The sequence below is a fragment of the Cyclospora cayetanensis genome, unplaced genomic scaffold (assembly GCF_002999335.1).
Source record: "Cyclospora cayetanensis isolate NF1_C8 unplaced genomic scaffold, CcayRef3 CcayRef3_contig_60, whole genome shotgun sequence".
Classification (NCBI taxonomy): domain Eukaryota; phylum Apicomplexa; class Conoidasida; order Eucoccidiorida; family Eimeriidae; genus Cyclospora; species Cyclospora cayetanensis.
Window position 1 is genome coordinate 88439 of NW_020312591.1, and position 18884 is coordinate 107322.

General features: G+C 52.6%; 2 protein-coding genes across 2 annotated transcripts; one reads left to right on the plus strand and one right to left on the minus strand.

Annotated features, from left to right (window-relative positions):
* Nucleotides 1–202: 202 nt before the first annotated feature.
* On the plus strand, nucleotides 203–11321 carry LOC34619142 (probable phospholipid-transporting ATPase IA). Its single transcript, XM_026335171.1, has 19 exons — nucleotides 203–298; nucleotides 586–699; nucleotides 815–940; nucleotides 1462–1584; nucleotides 1642–2196; nucleotides 2726–2921; nucleotides 3180–3830; nucleotides 4298–4384; nucleotides 4511–4676; nucleotides 4886–5386; nucleotides 6012–6126; nucleotides 6588–6983; nucleotides 7126–7266; nucleotides 7825–8046; nucleotides 8389–8604; nucleotides 9057–9178; nucleotides 9761–9974; nucleotides 10512–10822; nucleotides 10994–11321. Exons 1-19 carry the CDS (start codon nucleotides 203–205, stop codon nucleotides 11319–11321), a joined length of 4680 nt encoding a protein of 1559 aa, XP_026190956.1.
* Nucleotides 11322–15389: 4068 nt separating this feature from the next.
* Nucleotides 15390–17294, minus strand: LOC113146789 (60S ribosomal protein L22-like). The gene is made up of 3 exons (XM_026335172.1): nucleotides 17258–17294; nucleotides 16035–16367; nucleotides 15390–15655 (listed from the first exon to the last, which is right to left on the minus strand). Exons 1-3 carry the CDS (start codon nucleotides 17292–17294, stop codon nucleotides 15390–15392), a joined length of 636 nt encoding a protein of 211 aa, XP_026190957.1.
* Between the last annotated feature and the right edge of the window lie 1590 nt (nucleotides 17295–18884).

The window sequence follows — 18884 nt, forward strand, 5'->3', positions numbered from 1 at the left end:
AGAAAGATAAGCCCCCTTTACCTCCCTGAAGATTCTGGAGTGGATTCAGAGTTTGCTTTTTTTGCAGAGATCCTACCAGCGACTGGACAGTATACCTAAATGCGCAGCAACGGCAGGAGAGTGTCACCAACGAAGTGGTGGGCGGAGCGAGCATCGTACTTATACCCGTTTTTCAAGTAGTCTTAACGCGTTTGTGTCTAATATGAGAGCTGCCAACCCTCCACGTCATGCCGCCTTGAGATGGCCACACCTCACCCTTCCCTCTTCAGGGGACCTTGACAACGGCTGCCTCCGAACCGCGCTAGAATCCGAGTGGTTGAACTTTGCGCTGCATCCCGCTAGCTACGATCGTCACACTTCACTCTCGTTCCTGGAGAACTGAACATTCCTGGCTGATTGCGCTATTAAGAGGGTGCAGTGCATGCACATATGTGCATGTGTCTGTCTATATATATGTATGTACGTACGTAAATATGCGTATTCGTGTATACGTATGTGTATGCACATGGAAACGTGTTAGTATTTATGTATCTATCTGTGTGTGTGTGTGTGTTAATGTGTGTGTGCTTGGGGGTGATGCTGCAGGTCACGTCGAAATACACCGTTTTGACTTTCCTGCCAATAAATTTGTGGGAGCAGTTTCAGAAGACGTCGAATGTTTATTTCATCGTCATTTGCGCGCTACAATGCATTCCAGCAGTAAGTTTCAGGTCTCATCCCCCCAGCCTTTACATTCCTGATAGGAGGTCCTTGCAGGCTCGTGTTTGCATCTTTATGGGGTAATTGTTCATGATGCGCTTGTTTCGCTTTCCAGATCTCAACAACAAACGGAACGCCAACGCTGGCTCTTCCTTTAGCGGTTGTTGTCACAGTAAATGCATTCAAAGATGCGTATGAGGACATCCAAAGGCACAGATCAGACAAACTCGAAAACTTGCAGGTACACCTCCCTCTCCTAATCCTTCTTTTAACCCCGAATCTTCTTTCTCCCTCTCCTAATCCTTATTTTAACCCCGAATCTTCTTTCTCCCTCTCCTAATCCGTATTTTAACCCCACCTCCTCTTTCTCCCTCTCCTAATCCTTATTTTAACCCCGAATCTTCTTTCTCCCTCTCCTAATCCTTATTTTAACCCCGAATCTTCTTTCTCTCTCTCCTAATCCTTATTTTAACCCCGAATCTTCTTTCTCCCTTTCCTAATCCTTATTTTAACCCCGAATCTTCTTTCTCCCTCTCCTAATCCCTCTTCCAAGCCCAACCTCCGCTCCTTCGACGCTAGCAGACTCGTCTTTTTTCCGGTTTGAAGTGTAGCGCTTGGGGTGGCTAGCAGCAACAAGGATCTCTCTGGCCCTGGCGGTGCAGCAGCCTACGCCTGTCTGTGAATGCAGCCGTGCCGTCCCTGCCCCTCGAAGTATTGCGATGGGGATACGACTCGGATCGATTTCTTGCGACGAATCTGCAGGTTACACACTCCTTGCCGCGGAATGCTGCAGACGCTGCGGAGGCTGCACGGAGAGACACGCGGCAAAAGCAAAGGGCTGCAGATGCAGCCGTGCGGCAGGGCCTTAGAGCCAGGGAAGGCGATGTCTATGTGTCGGAGAGCGAGGGATATCTGGATTTGCTGTTAGAGCAGCGGCAGCAGCAGCGGCAGCAAAACGCCGAAAGAGATCGACTGGCTGGTCTGGGGCTTGTCAGTCGCAAATGGCAAGATGTGCGCGTGGGAGACCTCGTGGTCTGCTTCAAGAACGAGGCCTTTGCAGCCGATGTGTTGCTGCTGGGATCGTCCGATCCCAAGGGCCTAGCGTTCATCGAGACGAGCAGCCTGGACGGCGAAACAAATCTGAAGCTGAAGCAAACGGCGAAAGGCATGGCAGCTGCTCTACCGTCTTCGCTGCCGGAGGCCGTGAAGGCGGCAAAGGCTTTTGAAGGCAAGCTCGTCACCAAGCAGCCCAATCGTGATTTGGGAGTCTTCGAAGGGCTGCTCCATTTGTCTACCAAGTCGCAAGCAACCCCTGCCTTCGGCTCTTCCCGCAGCCTACGGCCAGGACGTCAAGGCTTCCAAGGGGCGCAAAGCGCTTTCAACAAACCCGTGGCAGTCGGCTACTCCCAAATCCTCCTTCGAGGTTGCAGACTGAGGAATACGGATTGGGTCGTTGGACTGGTAGTATACACGGGGAAGCAAACCAAGATTCAGATGGTAAATCTAACTGTCCATTCTACGGTGTGTGTCTGCGTGCTCGCATGTCTTATGTGCAATGGGGCTCATGTGCATGAGTGGTGATCTAGGCACTCTCTCTCCGTCAGCAAAAATGCATCTTTTAAGGCTTCAGGAGGACAGCGCTAATTTCTTACATCGTTCAAACTCCCTCCAGGGATTGCCCCACATGCGTCAAGTCTTCCGATGCGATTCGAAAAACACGCACAAGAAAAAGATGGATGGAGGGTTGGATGCATGCCTATTCCTCTGTTAAGTCCTTTTCTTATGCGCGTAAAATGTATGTATACATGTTCATGTGTGTGTGTATGGATGTATATATATATATATATATATTTGTATATGTATGGATATATATATGTATATATATATATATATATATATATATATATATATATATACATATATATATATATATATATGTGCGTATGTATGGATGTGTGTATATGTATATATATCTATGTGCATATGTATGGATATATCAATATAATATCTCTTTGTATGCTTGCAGAATAGTGGCAGCGCTCCTCGAAAGCTTTCTCGGGTAGAGCGGTTGACGAATCGTCTGACCTTGTCCGTCTGGGCCTTACAGGTATTCCTGTGTTTGTTGGCAGCGTTTCTCCATTTGGCTTTGGTGTACTGGCATTCGACAACGGATTTTTACAAGCAGTTTGCGGAGAAGGGGAGTCAGTCCGCTACGCTTTTCTGTAAGGCGGGTGGTTGGGTGGAGGCGTTGTGGGGTATGGCTTTTGGGAAAAGGGTTGCAAAGGGGGTTGGATGGCGATTATTGCCGGTGCTTTTGCAGTTTCGGCTCACAGAGGACCGAATGGAAGAAGAGAGTTCTGCAGAGGGTGTGTTTATGTGTGTGCATGCCACACGCAGCGGGGGGTCAAGGGAAAGCGACTGAGAAAAGCGTTGTGATGATGTGGGAAGGTGGAATGAGTGCCCTCCTATTTGCGGTTCAGGGTTTGTGAGCTTCTTTACGTGGATGGTGCTGACGTGCAACATGGTACCGATCTCGCTAGTCGTTCAGATGGGCATGGTGAAGGCCTTGCAGGCATTCTTTATTCTCAAAGACAAGGACATGATGTCAGGAGAGGAAGTCTCAGCGAGAAGGAAGCGGATTTACCTGCCAACTGAAGATGTTTTGACGAGTGGCGCCTTTCGAGGGGGTCAAGCATCACTGGGGGAAGCAGCAGCAAGCGGACGAAAAGACACAGCAGCCGGCAGAGGCGGGCTGGAAGACGGACTTGGAAGGAGAGCAGGCACCAAATCGCTCAGGGGAGAGGACGCACACGCTTCCCTCATTCCTTACGCAAAAAACTCCACAGCCAAGGCCGAAGGATGGATCGTGTCTGGGAGCGTTGTGGAAACAGGAACCTCTTTTGCCCACTACCGACAGTACAGCAAAACACGGAGTTCAGCGAATTCGCGCCGCAGCCGCGATCCTTCAACACTTGCTGTCTCTGCTGCCGCTAAGGCTCCCACCAAACAGGGGGCCTGGCCTCGCACAAGCGACCTCAACGAGGAGCTTGGTCAAGTTGGTTATATCTTCTCTGATAAGACAGGAACACTCACACGCAACGTCATGGAATTCAAAAAGTGCTGCATCAAGGGTGCGCGCGCAGCGGCGGCAAGACGGCGTCTTTCCTGTGATGCAGATTACGCCGTGGCCTATACACATACAGTGCTGCATTTCGTTTACAGGGAGGGGGGTAGGGGTTTCAAGAAGCATATTTTTTGTATTCAGGGAGACGCCTGCGTCGTACAGGTATACACATGTATACGTGCATGTATATGTATATATATATATATGTATACAACTGTATAAATATATATGTATATATATATGCGTCACAAATATGTGTATTTGTAGGGTGTATATGTATATAAATATGGATGCATGCATACATATTTATGCATATATACATACCTATAGCATCTACAGTTGTAGATGTACAAATAGAGTGCTCAGCGTGGTGGATTGGTAGGCTCGAGGAAGATTTCCTGATAGCCGATGGTGTGTGAGCGATTGCTGGAAGGGGGGAGAGGATTTTTTTAATGTGTTTGCATATGGTATCAGGAATCTGTTACGGAACGGGTATGACAGAAATTCGACGTCAAGTTCTGCGTCGGCTTGGGGAGCCTGTGCCGCCCGAGCCGCCTCCCCGTGAGTTTCATGTTTTTGCGAATTTTCGCTGCATGCACTGCCTGCGGCTGTTTTTTCTTCACGGGCAGGACGAATGAAGGGGGTTTGCCTCTGATAAATCGTGCTGCGTGTTTCGAATGCGTGCAGTTCCTGGAGATGAGGATACACCCCATGTGCGCATCAGCGACACCAAACTGCGTGAGCACCTTTCGGATCCTTTCAGTCCGTGTCACGCACACGCCGTTCGTTTTTTCTTTCATCTCGCGGTGAATCATTCGGTGATCTGCGAGGCTGCGGAAGACGGAGGCACGACGTACGACTTGCATTTTCCCCAGAGGTTGCGGGAACGAGGGCGGTCTGTCTTCCCAAGTGATGCCGGTAGTCCTCTGGGAGGGGGCGATGAGGGGGGGAAGGGGCAACACAGGGAGTTTTGCGATAAGTGTGGAAACTAGCCGGTCTGAGGCATGCGCGTTCTGCAGCGAAGCGGCGGCTTTGGGAGGCAGCGTGTGTTTTTCCTTGCAGATACGGCGCGAGCAGTCCTGATGAGGGAGCTCTCGTGTACAGCGCGCATCATTTCGGGATATCCTTTTTGGGAAGACACTCGGAGGGGCTGTCTGTTTCCGTATTGGGGCGGCGTGTGCTTGTCCGAATTCTATGCTGCATTGAATTCACCTCGAGACGAAAGCGATCGAGCGTTTTGGTTCATGTCGGCTTCCCTGATGAAGGTACCCCTGCTACTGCTGCTGCCAGCAGCAGCAGTAGCAGCAGCAGCGCGTGTGAGGGGCTGCGAGGGAAGATCTTGCTGCTTACCAAGGGTGCAGATACGGTAATCATTCCGCTGCTCTCTGGCATCGGTCCCTTGGAGGAATCTATGATCGAAACCATGGAGGAATACGCGAAGGATGGACTGAGAACGCTCTGCATTGCGCAAAGGGAAGTATCACCCGAGGAGTTCGTACAGTGGGCAAAATTCTACGAAGAAGCAGAAAACACGACCGAGAACCGGCAGGAGAGGATCGAGCAGTAAAGATGTGCACGCGTTACTCTAGCCCTTAGGCGTAGTTTGTGTATTATCGATAGGCAGCCTTTGGGGGTAGGGGAGGAAGGAGGGAAAAGGTCCTACGGATGAGGAGGGGAACGCCAATGAAGGGAGGGGAATGAAAATCATCAACGCAGCCAGATATGACTTGTGCTGCGAGTTCTATCTGGGTTTTTCTGTATTCATTTTTCGGGGGGGTAGGAGGGAGGTGCTCACGTTGAGGCATCACCGTCTGCGTATTTACAGCTTCTCCATATCGGTGTATTACAAAGCTACATTACACGCCTTCCAGGGTGCTGATCTCGGCTTTTTTCCTCCGTTTTTCGGCGTATCGATGGTTCTCTGCTCTCTGCTTCTTTCGCGTGCGCGCATGCGTGTCTCTACATATTTGTGGGGTGTATCTGTCTGTACAACTTCGGTCTGTCTGTGTTTCACTCTGTGTGTGAGGCGATGCCTCGCTCGCTCGCTCAATTGCTTGCCCTGTCTCTCTCTCTCTCTCCCCTGGATTGTGTGTCTAAGTCATAACCTTGTAGTGTTTTGCTTGGACGTTGGATACGTTTTGGTGGCTCTGTGTGTGCTGCGTGCAATGCACTGTTTGCATGTCGGCAGAGTGGCGGAGATGCTAGAGAGGAATCTTGAGCTGCAGGGTATCACGGGCGTGGAAGACAAGCTGCAGGAGGACGTGGGTCCTACCATCGAGAAGCTGAGGCAAGCAGGCATTAAGGTGTGTCTGCTGTGTGTGCTTTTGCGACGATTTTTAGCGGGTGTCTATGCAGTCGCGGCGGCTTCCAAGGGCACGTTTGAAGATCACGTTTTGAGCGCACTTTTTCCCGGCGTGATGCACCCAAACTGCATTTGTTGCGCACACAGAGAGGGCCTAGCAGAAAGGATATGCAGGAAAGAAGCTAGCTATGCAGCTTAGAGGCGTTTGTACGTGTGGGGGGAGGCCTTTTGGTGCGGTGTTGTTGTTTACGCGTTTTTGCCCTTTCCGTCTGTGCGCGGTGTCGTTTGTGCGTTTCCTGATGTTCGTATTTGTAAAAGGTGGCGTCTTTTCCCTCTTCCTCCTCCTCTCTTCCTCCTTCGCATGTGCAGTTTTCGTTCGCGTGTGTGTAACACATATATGTGACCGTCGTCGAGTGTTTGTTTTTCGTGCTGCTTTGCTGTGCATGCCTTTTTCTTGCCTAGGTTTGGATGCTGACGGGTGACAAAGTCGAGACGGCAGTAAACATTGGCGTAGCGACCTCGCTGCTGTCAGAGACCATGCAGAAGACTACATACGTGTGGGAAGAATTGGGCAGCAAGGAGCGGCTTATCAAGAAGTTGCAGCAGGACGTTCGTTCGCTTGCTGCAGAGAGGCGGCAGGAGAAGCTTGCTGCCCTCTCGGTTGGTACGGCTGGCAGCAAGCGACACCCCAGCAAGAACGCAGAAGAAGCGGGAGGGGCCGTGCAGACTGAGCGTGCGATGCTTGTTGATGGGGACGCTCTGGCCGTGCTGCTCGAGCCTGACACGGCTATCCAATTTGCCGCTGTCTGCACTGCATGCAAGGCTGTTATCTGCAGCAGGGTGACACCCTACCAAAAGGTGAGTGGCAGGTGCGCGTGCGTGCTGTGGGGGTCCTTGTTTGCTTTCTCTTGACAGACGGCCATGCATTTATTTTTTGGCGGGGGTGTTTTAATTGCCTCTGGTATGTGTCTGTGCTGCCGCGTATGTGTGGCATGGCCAGGGAGCTGTCGTATCTCTGCTCAAAGAAATGACTGGAGAAGTGACGCTTGCGATTGGGGATGGTGCGAATGACTGCAACATGATCCAAGCCGCAGATGTCGGGGTTGGGCTAAGAGGCGAAGAAGGCATGCAAGCATTTAATGTACGGGGCCTCTTCTAAAGCTTGTGTTGAGCGTTGCGAGCCTGCCTTGACGTGAATCTGAGCGTTTTTTTCATAGCGCCATAGTAGCTGGTTGTCTATTGACGCTGCAGCCTTTGTTCAAAGGCTGTCTATCTTTTTACCGACAGGATGATCCTTTCTTCACGCGTCTTTCTTCTCTAAACGCACGACCTTTTAAACCTGCGCCTCTCTTCCGCCAGGGCCCCTCCGCGCGTCGTCCCCAACTTCCCGTCTCTGCGCTCGTCTGTCTGTCTGTCTGTCTCTCTCTCTCTCTCTCTCTCTCTCTCTCTCTCTCTCTCTCTCTCTCTCTCTCTCTCTCTCTCTCTCTCTCTCTCTCTACTTTGTTTGTTCGTCTAGTGCATTCGTTGCGCCTCCTTTTTGTTTTAACGCTCGCCTTAAACAACTCGACCGTGGCGGTGTCCTCCTGCCTTGCGCCCTTTCGGGCTGTGCGCGTTTGCATGCATGCGTTCCGTTGGACCCCATCGCTTCTTGCCTCTTGCATGCACCTGGAGCGTGCGTTGTTTTGGGTGGCATGCGCAGACTTCGGATTACGGCTTGAGTCAGTTCCGCTTTCTTCAGCCCCTGCTCCTGGTGCATGGCCGCTGGAATTATCGCCGCATCTCACGCCTCGTGCTGTACATGTTCTACAAGAATCTCGTTCTGGTTCTGCCCATGTTTTTTTACGGCGCCTTTTCCCTCTTTTCTTCGCAAAAGTTTTACTTTGAGTACCTCTACCAAATGTACAACGTTGTTTTTACCGCTGTAAGAAACGAGGGGGGGGGGTTCTTTCGCGGGAGTCACGGGGGCGGCTTGATGGGGAGAATAGATAACGGGCATCGAGTCGTTCTTTCTTTCTCTCTCTCTCGCTCTTTCTCTTTCTCTCTCTCTCTCTTTCTCGCTCTCTCTCTCTCGCTCTCTCTCTATATATATACGCCTTTTCTTTATTCCCTCCTTATTAGCAACTTCATCCTCCGGAGCACACGCTCACGCAGCCCTTCCCTGCAGCAGCGGGAAGCGCTTCTAGAGAGCACCTCAGTGCGAACGATGCCTGGGTCGCAGCGTGGCATGAAGGATACATAATGCATGATGCGTAGCCGTCTGCAGATCCCCATTACGCTCTACGGAGTGCTCGATCAGGACGTAGATCGGCGTCTGTCCCTCAAATATCCGCAGCTGTATCGTTGCGGACAAAACCACTATTACCTGAATTTCAAAGTCTTCCTTTTATGGTGCCTCACCGGATTCTGGCATGCAACTGTTGTTTTCGCGCTCCCCCTCGGCGCTCTCGGCTTCTATAGTATCCCGACACTCGGAGGACAGGTACACACAGAAACGACGCTCAAGGCTCCAACTAGCTAGCTAGCTAGCTGTTCGGATAGCCAGCTAGCTAGAAGCTTTCATGTGTTTGTTGAGGTGTAGCCTGTTGGGTTTCGGGTTGTGTATGTATGTGTGTCCCTTTCTCTGCGGCTCTTTCTGTTGTTCTATTGGCGTGTTTGCCGCTCTCCGGGGCTGCCGGTTGTAGGGTGACGAAAAAACTCTTTTTACTTCTATAGGGCTGCATGCGGCCGCCCGCTTTCTGAGCTTCTCAGGGTACCCTTTGCAGGATCTGCGAATCCTTGAAAGGGCTTTGAATAGAGGGTTTTTGTGCCATAGGGTATATCTGTGTATGTATCTGTACCTGTGTATGTATGTGTCTTTGTGTGTATCTGTGTGTGTATTTCTGTGTGTGACTGAGTATCTATCTGTGTGTGAATATGCTGTGTTTGATGCAGCCGTTCGATTTGTGGATGTGTGGGATGGTTGTCTTTGCGCTCACGATGATAGTCGTAAACGTGAAGGTCCTCTTGGAAACTGCTTACCTGAATACTGTAGTTTGGGGAGGGTTTATTGTTAGGTATGAGGCTGCTGAGGACGCTGCAGGGAGTGCTGTTGCTGGTGTTGCTGCTGTTCTGCTGACGGTGGTGGGTGGTGCTCCTGTTGGGAGTTTTCGGGGGCTAGTGAAACGCGGGGGAGGGGGAGGGGATGGGGGAAGAGAGGAGTTGGGGGCTGCAAGTTGTGTTGGAAAACGGCGTCTGCGGCGCAGCGGTGTTTTTCGTATGATCCTGCAGATGTATGTATGTGCTTGATGGCCAGCACTTGCATTTGCCGCTGCAGCTTGTGCAGTTGCTGCTTCTGTCTTGTGTGCATAAAGTGTCTCATTGATCATTGTGGATCTCTTGTTCGCCGCCATGTGTAATCGGGGCACGGGACAGGGAGAAGAAAAGTTTGCGGTCTCCTTCAAAATGATACATAAATATATATAAACAAGTATATGTATATACAAAAAATATGGCTATAAATAAATATTTATTGACATACATGTTTGCCGGCTGTCTTGCGTGCGGGTGGCCTTTCATGTCTGTGGATGTCTTCGACCTGCTGGCGCTGAAATGACTGCCGGTGTGCAAGTGCGGGGTTCTGCGTGAATCGATTGCAGCTTGCTGGCTTGTTTGCTCTTCATGTTCGGCTTTTCGTCGTGGCCAGGATTTGCGGGATCTGTCTTGGGAAATATTTACTATCTGCTGGTACATGCGGCCCCGAGCACAATCATTTGTATGGCAGCTGGACCGACCCTCTGCCTCCTCCGAGATTGGATTTGGAAGACTTTCAAGCTCACCCTCATGCCCGAACTTCACCACTATGTCCAGCAGGTGGTCCGTCTCGCAAAAGCACATTGCTGTGTTGCTGCTGAGAGGATTGCGCTGTGCCTTCTTCTGGAATGGGAAGGGAGGAGGGAGGGAGCGCTCGAGTGCTTCGTGTCGCACCCGCGGATGCACACATACATCCGTGCAAAAACTGATATATATATATAGAGAGAGAGAGATCTAGCTATACGTAGATCTCTATATATGTATCTGTACAGTTGTAGGGTTTTCTTCCCTGTTCTACAAGGGTCTCTCTCTCTCGCTGGATTTTTTTCCCGCGTTCGGGTGTATGCTGCAACTCACATTTTGTGTTGTGCCCCTTGTTGCCGCCGTAACCGCCGTTTTAGTCCGCTGTGTGCTCCTGCTTCCCTTGTGCTTCCACTTCTTCCTCCTTCTTCTTTTCCTGCCGGCGCGATGTTTTGCCGTGTCGGGGGGGAGCTTCTCCCTCTGATTGCGGGATGCATGCCTCTCCACCTTCTGCGCCAATGCTCACTGCTATTTTCGCCTCAGGAGTATTTGAAGAGTGCCGACATGGCATCGCAGATCGGCTTAGCCGCAATCAAGCCTCAGAAGCTCCGCGGTCGAAAGGCAGTAACAATTGTTGCCGCCGCAGAGGCAGCAGCAGCACGATCACGACCTGCGGGACGCAGTGTTTCCTTTATGCCAAAACCATCGGTCATTCAGTCTCCCGCAGGAACCCTCCTGGAAGGATCGACTCCGCGTCATCAGGTATCTCCCGAGGATGTGCATCGTGCACCTCTGTGGCTTGCATGCCTCGCATCTCCTTCCTCTCCTTCCTTTGACGCCCGTCGCTCCTTCCAAAAAATTGTACTTGCACCATTTTTCTTGCATTGGTTAGGTCCTGTGGAACTGCTGTGCTGCCTGCCTGTGTTGTGGGACGCACGACGCCTTGCGTCACTCGCCTCTTCTTCCCTGCTATCATCTGTCCTTGCTCCTGCAAACCGTTTTTCTTCACGAGTCTTCGGTGTGCACTTTTCGTGTGTGGTGAACCCTGCTTCTTAGAGCTGCGATTGGGAGAGCACGCAGCTCTCACCTCGGCCGTACAGCGGCTATGCTTTCAGCGAGGCAGACCCTGCCTTCGTTAACGTCCTGAATCAAGATGGCGATACTCTGCACAGGCAGCGCACTACTCTGAAACCACCCTCGCAAGACGCGGTGCACGGCGGTAGCAGCCGATGCAACAACAAAAGCCTCAGCAGAAGCATGAGCAGCGCTCACACGAGAAGGGGGCACAGCGGGAGTAGCAACAGCAATTTGGATCCGCATAACAGCTTGACCAGAGAGTCCTCAGCGTGCACCAACAAGCACGCTGACTCCCATCAAGGCGCTTGAACGCGAGACTGCGCAGCGGAGACGCGGCTTTCGGGAAAAACTTACCGAACGTCACGATGCCGTGGCATTTGCTTTTTAAAAAAACACGCCAGCCGCTTTTGTACAGTGGTCGTGGAAGCCTTTTCCACACACGCTGCACGGCTTTGGCTTTTACCCATGTGCCATGATGAATACGCAGAGATAGATAGATAGAGTGATAGAGATATATACAGAGCGAGCGAGCTGGTCTCTATTTAAAATCCTCAAATCTTTAAGTAGGGCTGCAGAACTACTGCGTAGGCATAAACACAGGGTAGCGGGACGCAAAACCCTCAGTAGGCGCATGTGATGATTCGTAGCATCCGGCTTTTCTCTCGCCACATAAGGCCCCCCGCCTGTTGTGCACCGTTGTTGTGTCTTTCGCTGCTGATGCGCTGTTTAACCGGTTACGTCCTGCTGTTCGTTATTCTCGGGATAAATACTGCACCTGCCGCTGCTGTGAGCAAAGCGTTTGCAGTCAGTGCAACCTTGACTGCGCCCCCAAGACACTCCTTGCCCTGTCCCTGCCACTGTATGGCCTTGTACAAAGACGAGTCAACGCATCTTTTACGGGTGGAAAGCCGTTTCGCTAGAAATGCGGCTCCTTGCCGTGGGGCCGGCTGGGCATGTGGGTGTCTGAAGTTTTTTGTAGCGGATCTGCAGGCTGTCCTGCGCAGCGCTGTTGGTAGCGAACTATGCTGCTTTTCAACGCATTCTTTTGCACAGTAGTTGCATTCAGTTAAGCAAGGGCAAAGAGTTGCACCCTTGGTTCGTTCGCATAACCTATTGCAGCGTACCGTCGGTGGCGTGATTCACGGAGACGGAATGTTGTTTGCGCGTGCGCCAGTTGTAATATGCAGCTGGGTGTGGAAGGTCAAAGTCTAAGAGTGTGAAGCTACGGTTGCTGTAGGGGCTCCACTCCCTCATGGCGGAAAGTCAGAAGGGCTAAACGCTTTTTGAATGAGGGACCCCTTCAAAAAGCATTTAGGAATTTGCTGGCAGGTTTGCAGTGCCTCTGAAGCTTAGCAGTGCCCGACGAAGACCTTTCGTAAAGGGCGGTAGATAGGCCAAACACGATTATTAATTCTTCAAAGGGAAATCTTGGATGAGAGGCTGGCCACTTGCAGCACAAACTGAGATTGGTCCCCCTGACGTAAAATATTCCCCTGTGTCCTTGTGTCCTTTGCTAGTTGCATGCAGTTACAGGGGAGTTGCGTAGTGGCTCGTAACTTCGGTGCCTGGTGTGTCTTATTCGGCTCGCTGCACAGTAGTGCTCACGAGCTTCTTTTCTACGTGGGGGTGGGTGGTCGTGCCTGTGCGCTAATTGCTGCATTTAAACAAGTGTGAGCGCCTGCAGCATAGAGTGTGTGTGTGTGTGTGACAATGCGCATCCCTGCCCTCTCCGCCTAACCCTCTCCGGCAGAGACCCTGTGGAAGGATGTTGGAACCAGGAAGGGGCGAGACTTTTTTTAAAGGCGTGCGCAACACACATGACGCATCCTTTCGTACGTTATGCCTCCGGCTTGGAGGCTCAATGCAGGCTCCCACCCTCCCGATACGGACCGGGTGGGTAACTCCTCACTAGAGAAAGACCCCTGTAGCGCTGCAGTGTGCGAGGATATGCCACCCTGTTAGTGCCGCTCTTGACCACGGCTGTGTTGCGTCGGGCTGTATGGCTGGAAGAAGACTTGACTTGTGCCGGAACGTCGCCGGTTTAGGCTAGGAAAAAAAGGCCCCCTGCCACGTGTGCACCTCGAGAGACTCGGGATGCAGAATTTCGGTGCCATAAGCGGCCAAACCTAGCGAATCTTACAGTTTGAGAGGGGTTCCCCCATGACAGTTTTTTGTTAGGAGTGGAAGAACCCTATCAAGGCAGGGAGGAGAGGGGTAATTTTCCTCTTTTTCCGCGCCATCCCATTGCTCCTAGTTACTCCTTGTGCAAGATTGTGAAGGTTTGCCATCATTGGCGAGGCAATCGACGATGGGGGTCTGATAATTTACGCCGAGAGTCCTCCTTCGCTGAGCCTCACAGCTCCACATGCATTGACGCTGTAGTACCGTTTCATAGCCTCCTGCATGCAGAAAGCAAGCGTTCCTTTGCACCATTTTTGCTGGAGTACTTTTCAAAACAAAGGCCGAAGGGCCCCTTCGCAGCAAGCCCCTGCGCAAGGGTCCATGTTGCTTTTCCCCCTTTGAAAGGCGAATTGCAGAGAGACGCTCACTGCGGCTTTGTGCCTTGTCTGCCTCTGTAACGGGCAAAAAAGTGCAAACTTTTAACAGAAGGAGGCTAAAGGGGCAGCCATCCTTGGGCGAAGGGGCCCCCCTCCGGCGGGGGACCGGTCCCTCGATATCTCGATGGACCCTCAACAGGGGCCCCCTCAATGCATCATAGAGACTCACTGCACTTGGAGTGTCTGAACAATTTTTGCCAGAGACTCCACTTACCAGTATTTGAGCAGTTCTTTTGGCCTGATTTCCTCTGATTTTTGCAATCGCCTCCTGCCTCCCCTGGCGCCTCAATCCGTTCCCAGCAAAGCACAGGATCCGAAGCAGGGGGTTATGAGGTGGTCTGCTGAAGGAGCGTTGTCTCTGTGTGGAAGTCTTCAGACTTTGAATCGGCCGCAATGGCTCAGGGGGCCCCCCAAGGTCTCCCCCCTTGCGGGAAGGACCCCGAAGATTTGTGGGGGCCCTGCCTATGTATTGAGGTGTACAGACAGTGGGAGTTCGCAAGCCTCAGAGTCCGTTTTCAGCAGATCAGTGCTGCCCTCGGCGCCGCTGTGCAGAAGCAGCACCGACTGTTGCTGCAGCACAAGACACAGCCGGATGCAGCAGCTGAGTTCATAGCAAAGGAAGCCTCTGACCCCACCACGCAAGAGAAGACAGAAGGCGAGTCAGGCTGCAAAGGACATGCCGGAAGCACCAGCAGTGGTGAAGAAAATAGCGAAACTGAGGGGCAAGAGGAAGAAGCGCGTTTCATTGCACAACCCAGAGAAGGATTTGTTCGATGGATCATGGAGCGAAGAGGCACACCACACGTAAAACACCAAGACCCTCTAATACCTTCCCCCTTGCCAGAGATCTCCAAAGTCGACCCTCTCCTTTGCAGCCGCTGTAGCGGCGGAGGCGACTGCTGCTGCAGAGGACCCAGCAGAAACACGATTAGCACTTGTAGCAACAGCAGCAGCGGAAAGAACAGCAACAACAGCGGAAACAACACAAGCAGCGCCAACAATCACAGCTGCAACAACAACAGCTGCTGCTGCAACTACAGCAACAACAACAATAACAGCGGCAACAACAACAGCTGCTGCTGCTGCTGCAACAGCAACAACAACAATAACAGCGGCAACAACAACAGCTGCTGCTGCAGCTGCAACAGCAACAACAATAACAGCTGCAACAACAACAATAACAGCGGCAACAACAACAGCTGCTGCTGCAGCTGCAACAGCAACAACAATAACAGCTGCAACAACAACAGCTGCTGCTGCAACAGCAACAATAACAATAACAGCTGCAACAGCAACAACAACAATAACAGCTACTGCTGCAACAGCAACAACAACAGCTACTGCTGCAACAGCAGCAACAATAACAATACCAGCTGCTGCAACTACAGCAACAAAAAGAATTGCTGCTGCAGCCACAGCGGCAGCAACGACAACAGCAGCTGCTGCAACAACAGCAATAAGGACATGAATATTAGCGGCACCTTTTCTGAAGGATTTGCTAGCATGCCTCCCTGCCAGCCGTTCAGCGCAATGCTGCAGCTGGACGACCTGCAGCAGCAGCTTCTGCAGCAGCAGCAGGAGGCAACGCCAGAGCAGCTGGAGGCCGTTGCAAAAGTGTTGCTGCGAGAAGTGCAGCAGTCGGTTGGTCAGCATGGGGTAGCAGCGGGTGCTCCATCAGATGCGACCAACAAAAGTGCTGCTGATAGCGAAAGCGCAGGCAGTATCGAACATGCGCTGTTGAGGAGGTGGCAGGAGCTACTTTCAGTCGCTGAGCAGCAGCCGCGAGAGCTTCTAGAGGGGCCATTGCTGTGCAAAACACTCATGGGGGAGTGGCTAGATGAGCTTCCGCCGTTGCTCTTGGAAGAGGGATTGCTGCAAGATGTCTTGGTGCAGCTCGAGAAAAAGCAACCCCCGCAACGGCTGCATGCCAAGCGGCGGCTACGCGAGGCAGCCGTAATCTCCGTAGAGGGAGCTGAGGCAATGGCCTCGCGCCTTGCGGAGCTGCTAATTCAGGTGTGCAGAAATATGCAGCAGAAGCAGCAGCAGCATGAGGGGCTGAGCTTGCCGGCGTTAAGTGCCATGCCGCTAAGTGCCATGCAGGGGGCGTTAGGAGGTTTGCTGTGTCTCTTGAGGATCAGGAACGTTTGCTGGCCTTTGCCAGAGGGGGGGCAGGAGGCTTGTTCAGCGCATCCGTCTACGTCTGGAGATGCGGGGTCTATTTTCGCGGAAAATCCTCATCTCGGAGACGTGAGCCTCAAGCTTGAGTGCTTGCGCATCTTTGCCGCGGCGGCTAGCCAAGCGCTGGACGGCCTCAAGAGGCGCAAGCAGCAGCGCATGCAGCAGCAGATCTCAGAGCGGACTGAATATGCGGACAGAGGGACCCTTGCAGCCAGCAGTGCGCAACAACAGCAACAGCAGCAACAACAAAAACACCAACAACAGCAACAGCAACAACAACGGCTGCTTTTCTGGCCCCAGCTGCACTCCTCAGTTCGCCTCGCTGAGCTGCAAAGACAGCCAGGAGCGGCTTCGGGGAAGCTTGCCGAAGAAGCGGACGGAGCTGCGTCTGCGCGTGTAGAGGAGCGAGAAGCTGCAGAGTTTGAGCGGCTGCACGGCCCCTGGCTATTGCGGCTATGCCGCCCCTTGACGTGGATTTTGTGGGGTCCAATGATTTTGCGAGCAAGCGCTGCCCTCGCCGCAGAAGCTGCCGCAGCTGCTGCTCGCATCGCTTCCTTCACTGCAGAGCATGCAGGCGCAGCAGTCTCCTTGAGAGCATATTCCGTCGAGGCTTCCGCGGCTGCAGGGGAAGGGGGGGGAAAAAGGCGCTCTTGCGTGGAGGACTACTGGCGGGGTCGCTGCTGCACTGCAGCAGCAGCAGCGGCAGAAGCGCAGCTGCCTGCCACGCTGGGATGCAGCAGCGGCTTTCGCGGGAACAGACTGTCTTCGGAGGAGGTTCGCCTTGTAGGGCCTCCCCAGTGGTCGGTGGCGTGGAGGATAGGCCGTCGCTTCCACTGTCTAGCGCTGCAAGGCGATGCTCGAGTCTTGCTGCAGCGGCACTCGGAGGGGCAGCAGCAGCAGCTGGAGGGGGCTGTAGGACTCCTGCAGACGCGGTTCTTCATTAGAGGCAACAGGCTGTTGCTTCTGTGGCGTCGTTTCCTCAGCGAGTGGCGCCGGAGAGGCAGCAGGAGCTGCTGCTGCTGTTGTGCTGGCGGCAGTCCTCCTGGAAGCGGCATGCACTGCAGCAGCTGCGCGATCGGCCTTCAGTCAGCGCAGTCCGATGAGGCTGTTCCCCCGGACTGGTTCAGTGTTGCGTGCCGGTGCTCAAAGAAAAGCTCCTCCGAAGTTGGTGCTTGCAAATGTGTGGGGAGCGAGCTCAGGAGGCTGCATGCCCTCCCAGCTTGCTGCGAGCAAGAGCCGCAGCGCGACGTTTGCGGCTGCCTGGTGGACGCTTTCATACACCGTGTATTCGTGCTGCTGTGTAGAACCTACTGTATCTGCGGGCAGAATAAGGAGGGGAGGGGCCTCGGCTGCGGGGTCCCTTTATCTGTGTTGCAGCAGCTGCAGCAGCACCTGGGTGAACCTATTGAAGCCTTTGCTTCCCCCCTAAACGCTCGATGTCGCCTTTACTTCTCCCTCTTCGAAGACACGGATGCCCCTTTCGGCAGCAGGGGTTGCTTCTTCGCAAGCCTCTGGAAGCGGGAGCTGGACCCGCGGCAACACCCATTGCGGTCCTTCATCTTCTGCAATCCGCCTTTCGAAGAAGTCCTTATTCAGCGCCTAGAAGCGCACATTCTCTCTGTGCTTAGCGAGAGCAACGGCAGCACCAACAACAGCGACCCCTTAGTGTTTGTTCTCTGCCTTCCGGACTGGAGTGCGTCTGCGGAAGGAGAGAAATCTTCCTTTGTCGCAAAACTGCGGCAGAGCAGCAGCTGCTCCGGGCTGCTGCTGCTGCTGCCGCAGCAGCACTCCTACACCAGCGGGTATAGTCACTTTTGCGACTGCCACTACGAGACACTTCGTTCGTCTTGCGGCTCCCTCCTGCTGCTCATGACGAACGCCGCTGCTCAGAAAGTACTGTGCAGCAGCAACAGCAACGCGGGGCAGCACGTCTTGCAGGCAGCCGCCGATGTTTGGGCTGTCCACACTAAAACAGCAGCCGCGCGGAACTAAAGGTGAAGCCTTTACAACGGCCTAGCATTAGGGGAAGGCGTTTGGAAGGAACTGAAGAGGGGCCCATTGAACGCGAGACTCGGCAAAAGCCGATCCTTATAGACCCTAATAATACATCGCTTGCACTTCAATACATAAAACATACGACTCACGCCTGCTGTACATGAGGATGCAGCATGCATGCATGCATCTACATCCGAACGACTCTTCTCTGCAACTAAATAAATGAATATATTTGTATATGTTCTACTGCTACCCCGTTTGGCCTAAGATTTTTTAAACATAAGGCGTCCTTCCCTAGTGTCGCTTGCTTGCATCTTCTTCGGGTATCCACGCTCTGTGTATGCCTCATTCCCTTCTCTTTAGAGGTTCTATCTCTTGCACACAATTCTCCAACCGAAACGAAGAAGAGCGCTGGGGGAAAAGCCGTGGCAGGCAGCACTTGCTGCTGCTGGCGGCACTGCAGCCTTCTGCTGCGTGCGTTGACGCGCAAGCCTCTTCGAAGAACACAAAAAAATTGGCTGTAGCACACGACTACGAGAGACACCCTCTGCAGCGGGAGCCATGCCATATATATATATATATGTATATATATATATATATGCCTCTGTCTCTACAAGCGTATCGTGGATGGCGCTGTAATTCGGGGACAGCAACAGCAAACACCAGCGTGCGCAGCGAAACGCCACAGTTGGAGGTGTGACAGAGGTAGCTGCAGCAGCAAAGCTTATGCAACAAGCGGCGTCAAGTGCTGTGTCTGCACCTACAGTCCTGCCGACAGCAGCCAACTAGTAGTCTTTTCGGAGTTTGCGGCTGTAGCAAGAAAGCACACGCCATAACAGTGCGGGCGCAATTCGCATGAGAGAGGATACATAAATATATATATATATATGTGTATATCCCCTCTACATATATATATATAGGGCGTAAGAAGCACAACCTGCCACAGACACATAAAATTAGAACAATTTATGCATTGCTGCGTAGTAGCCGCCGACGCGATAACACTTCCTATTAGTAGTGCTCTCTATCTACTTCCATTTCGCAGGCCCTTCTCCCTCCCCGTGTGTATCCCCTTTCCGCCCTATGCTGAGCCGCATGCTGCGCGAAGTACGCTGTCGAGCCAGAGCAGACAGACAGACTC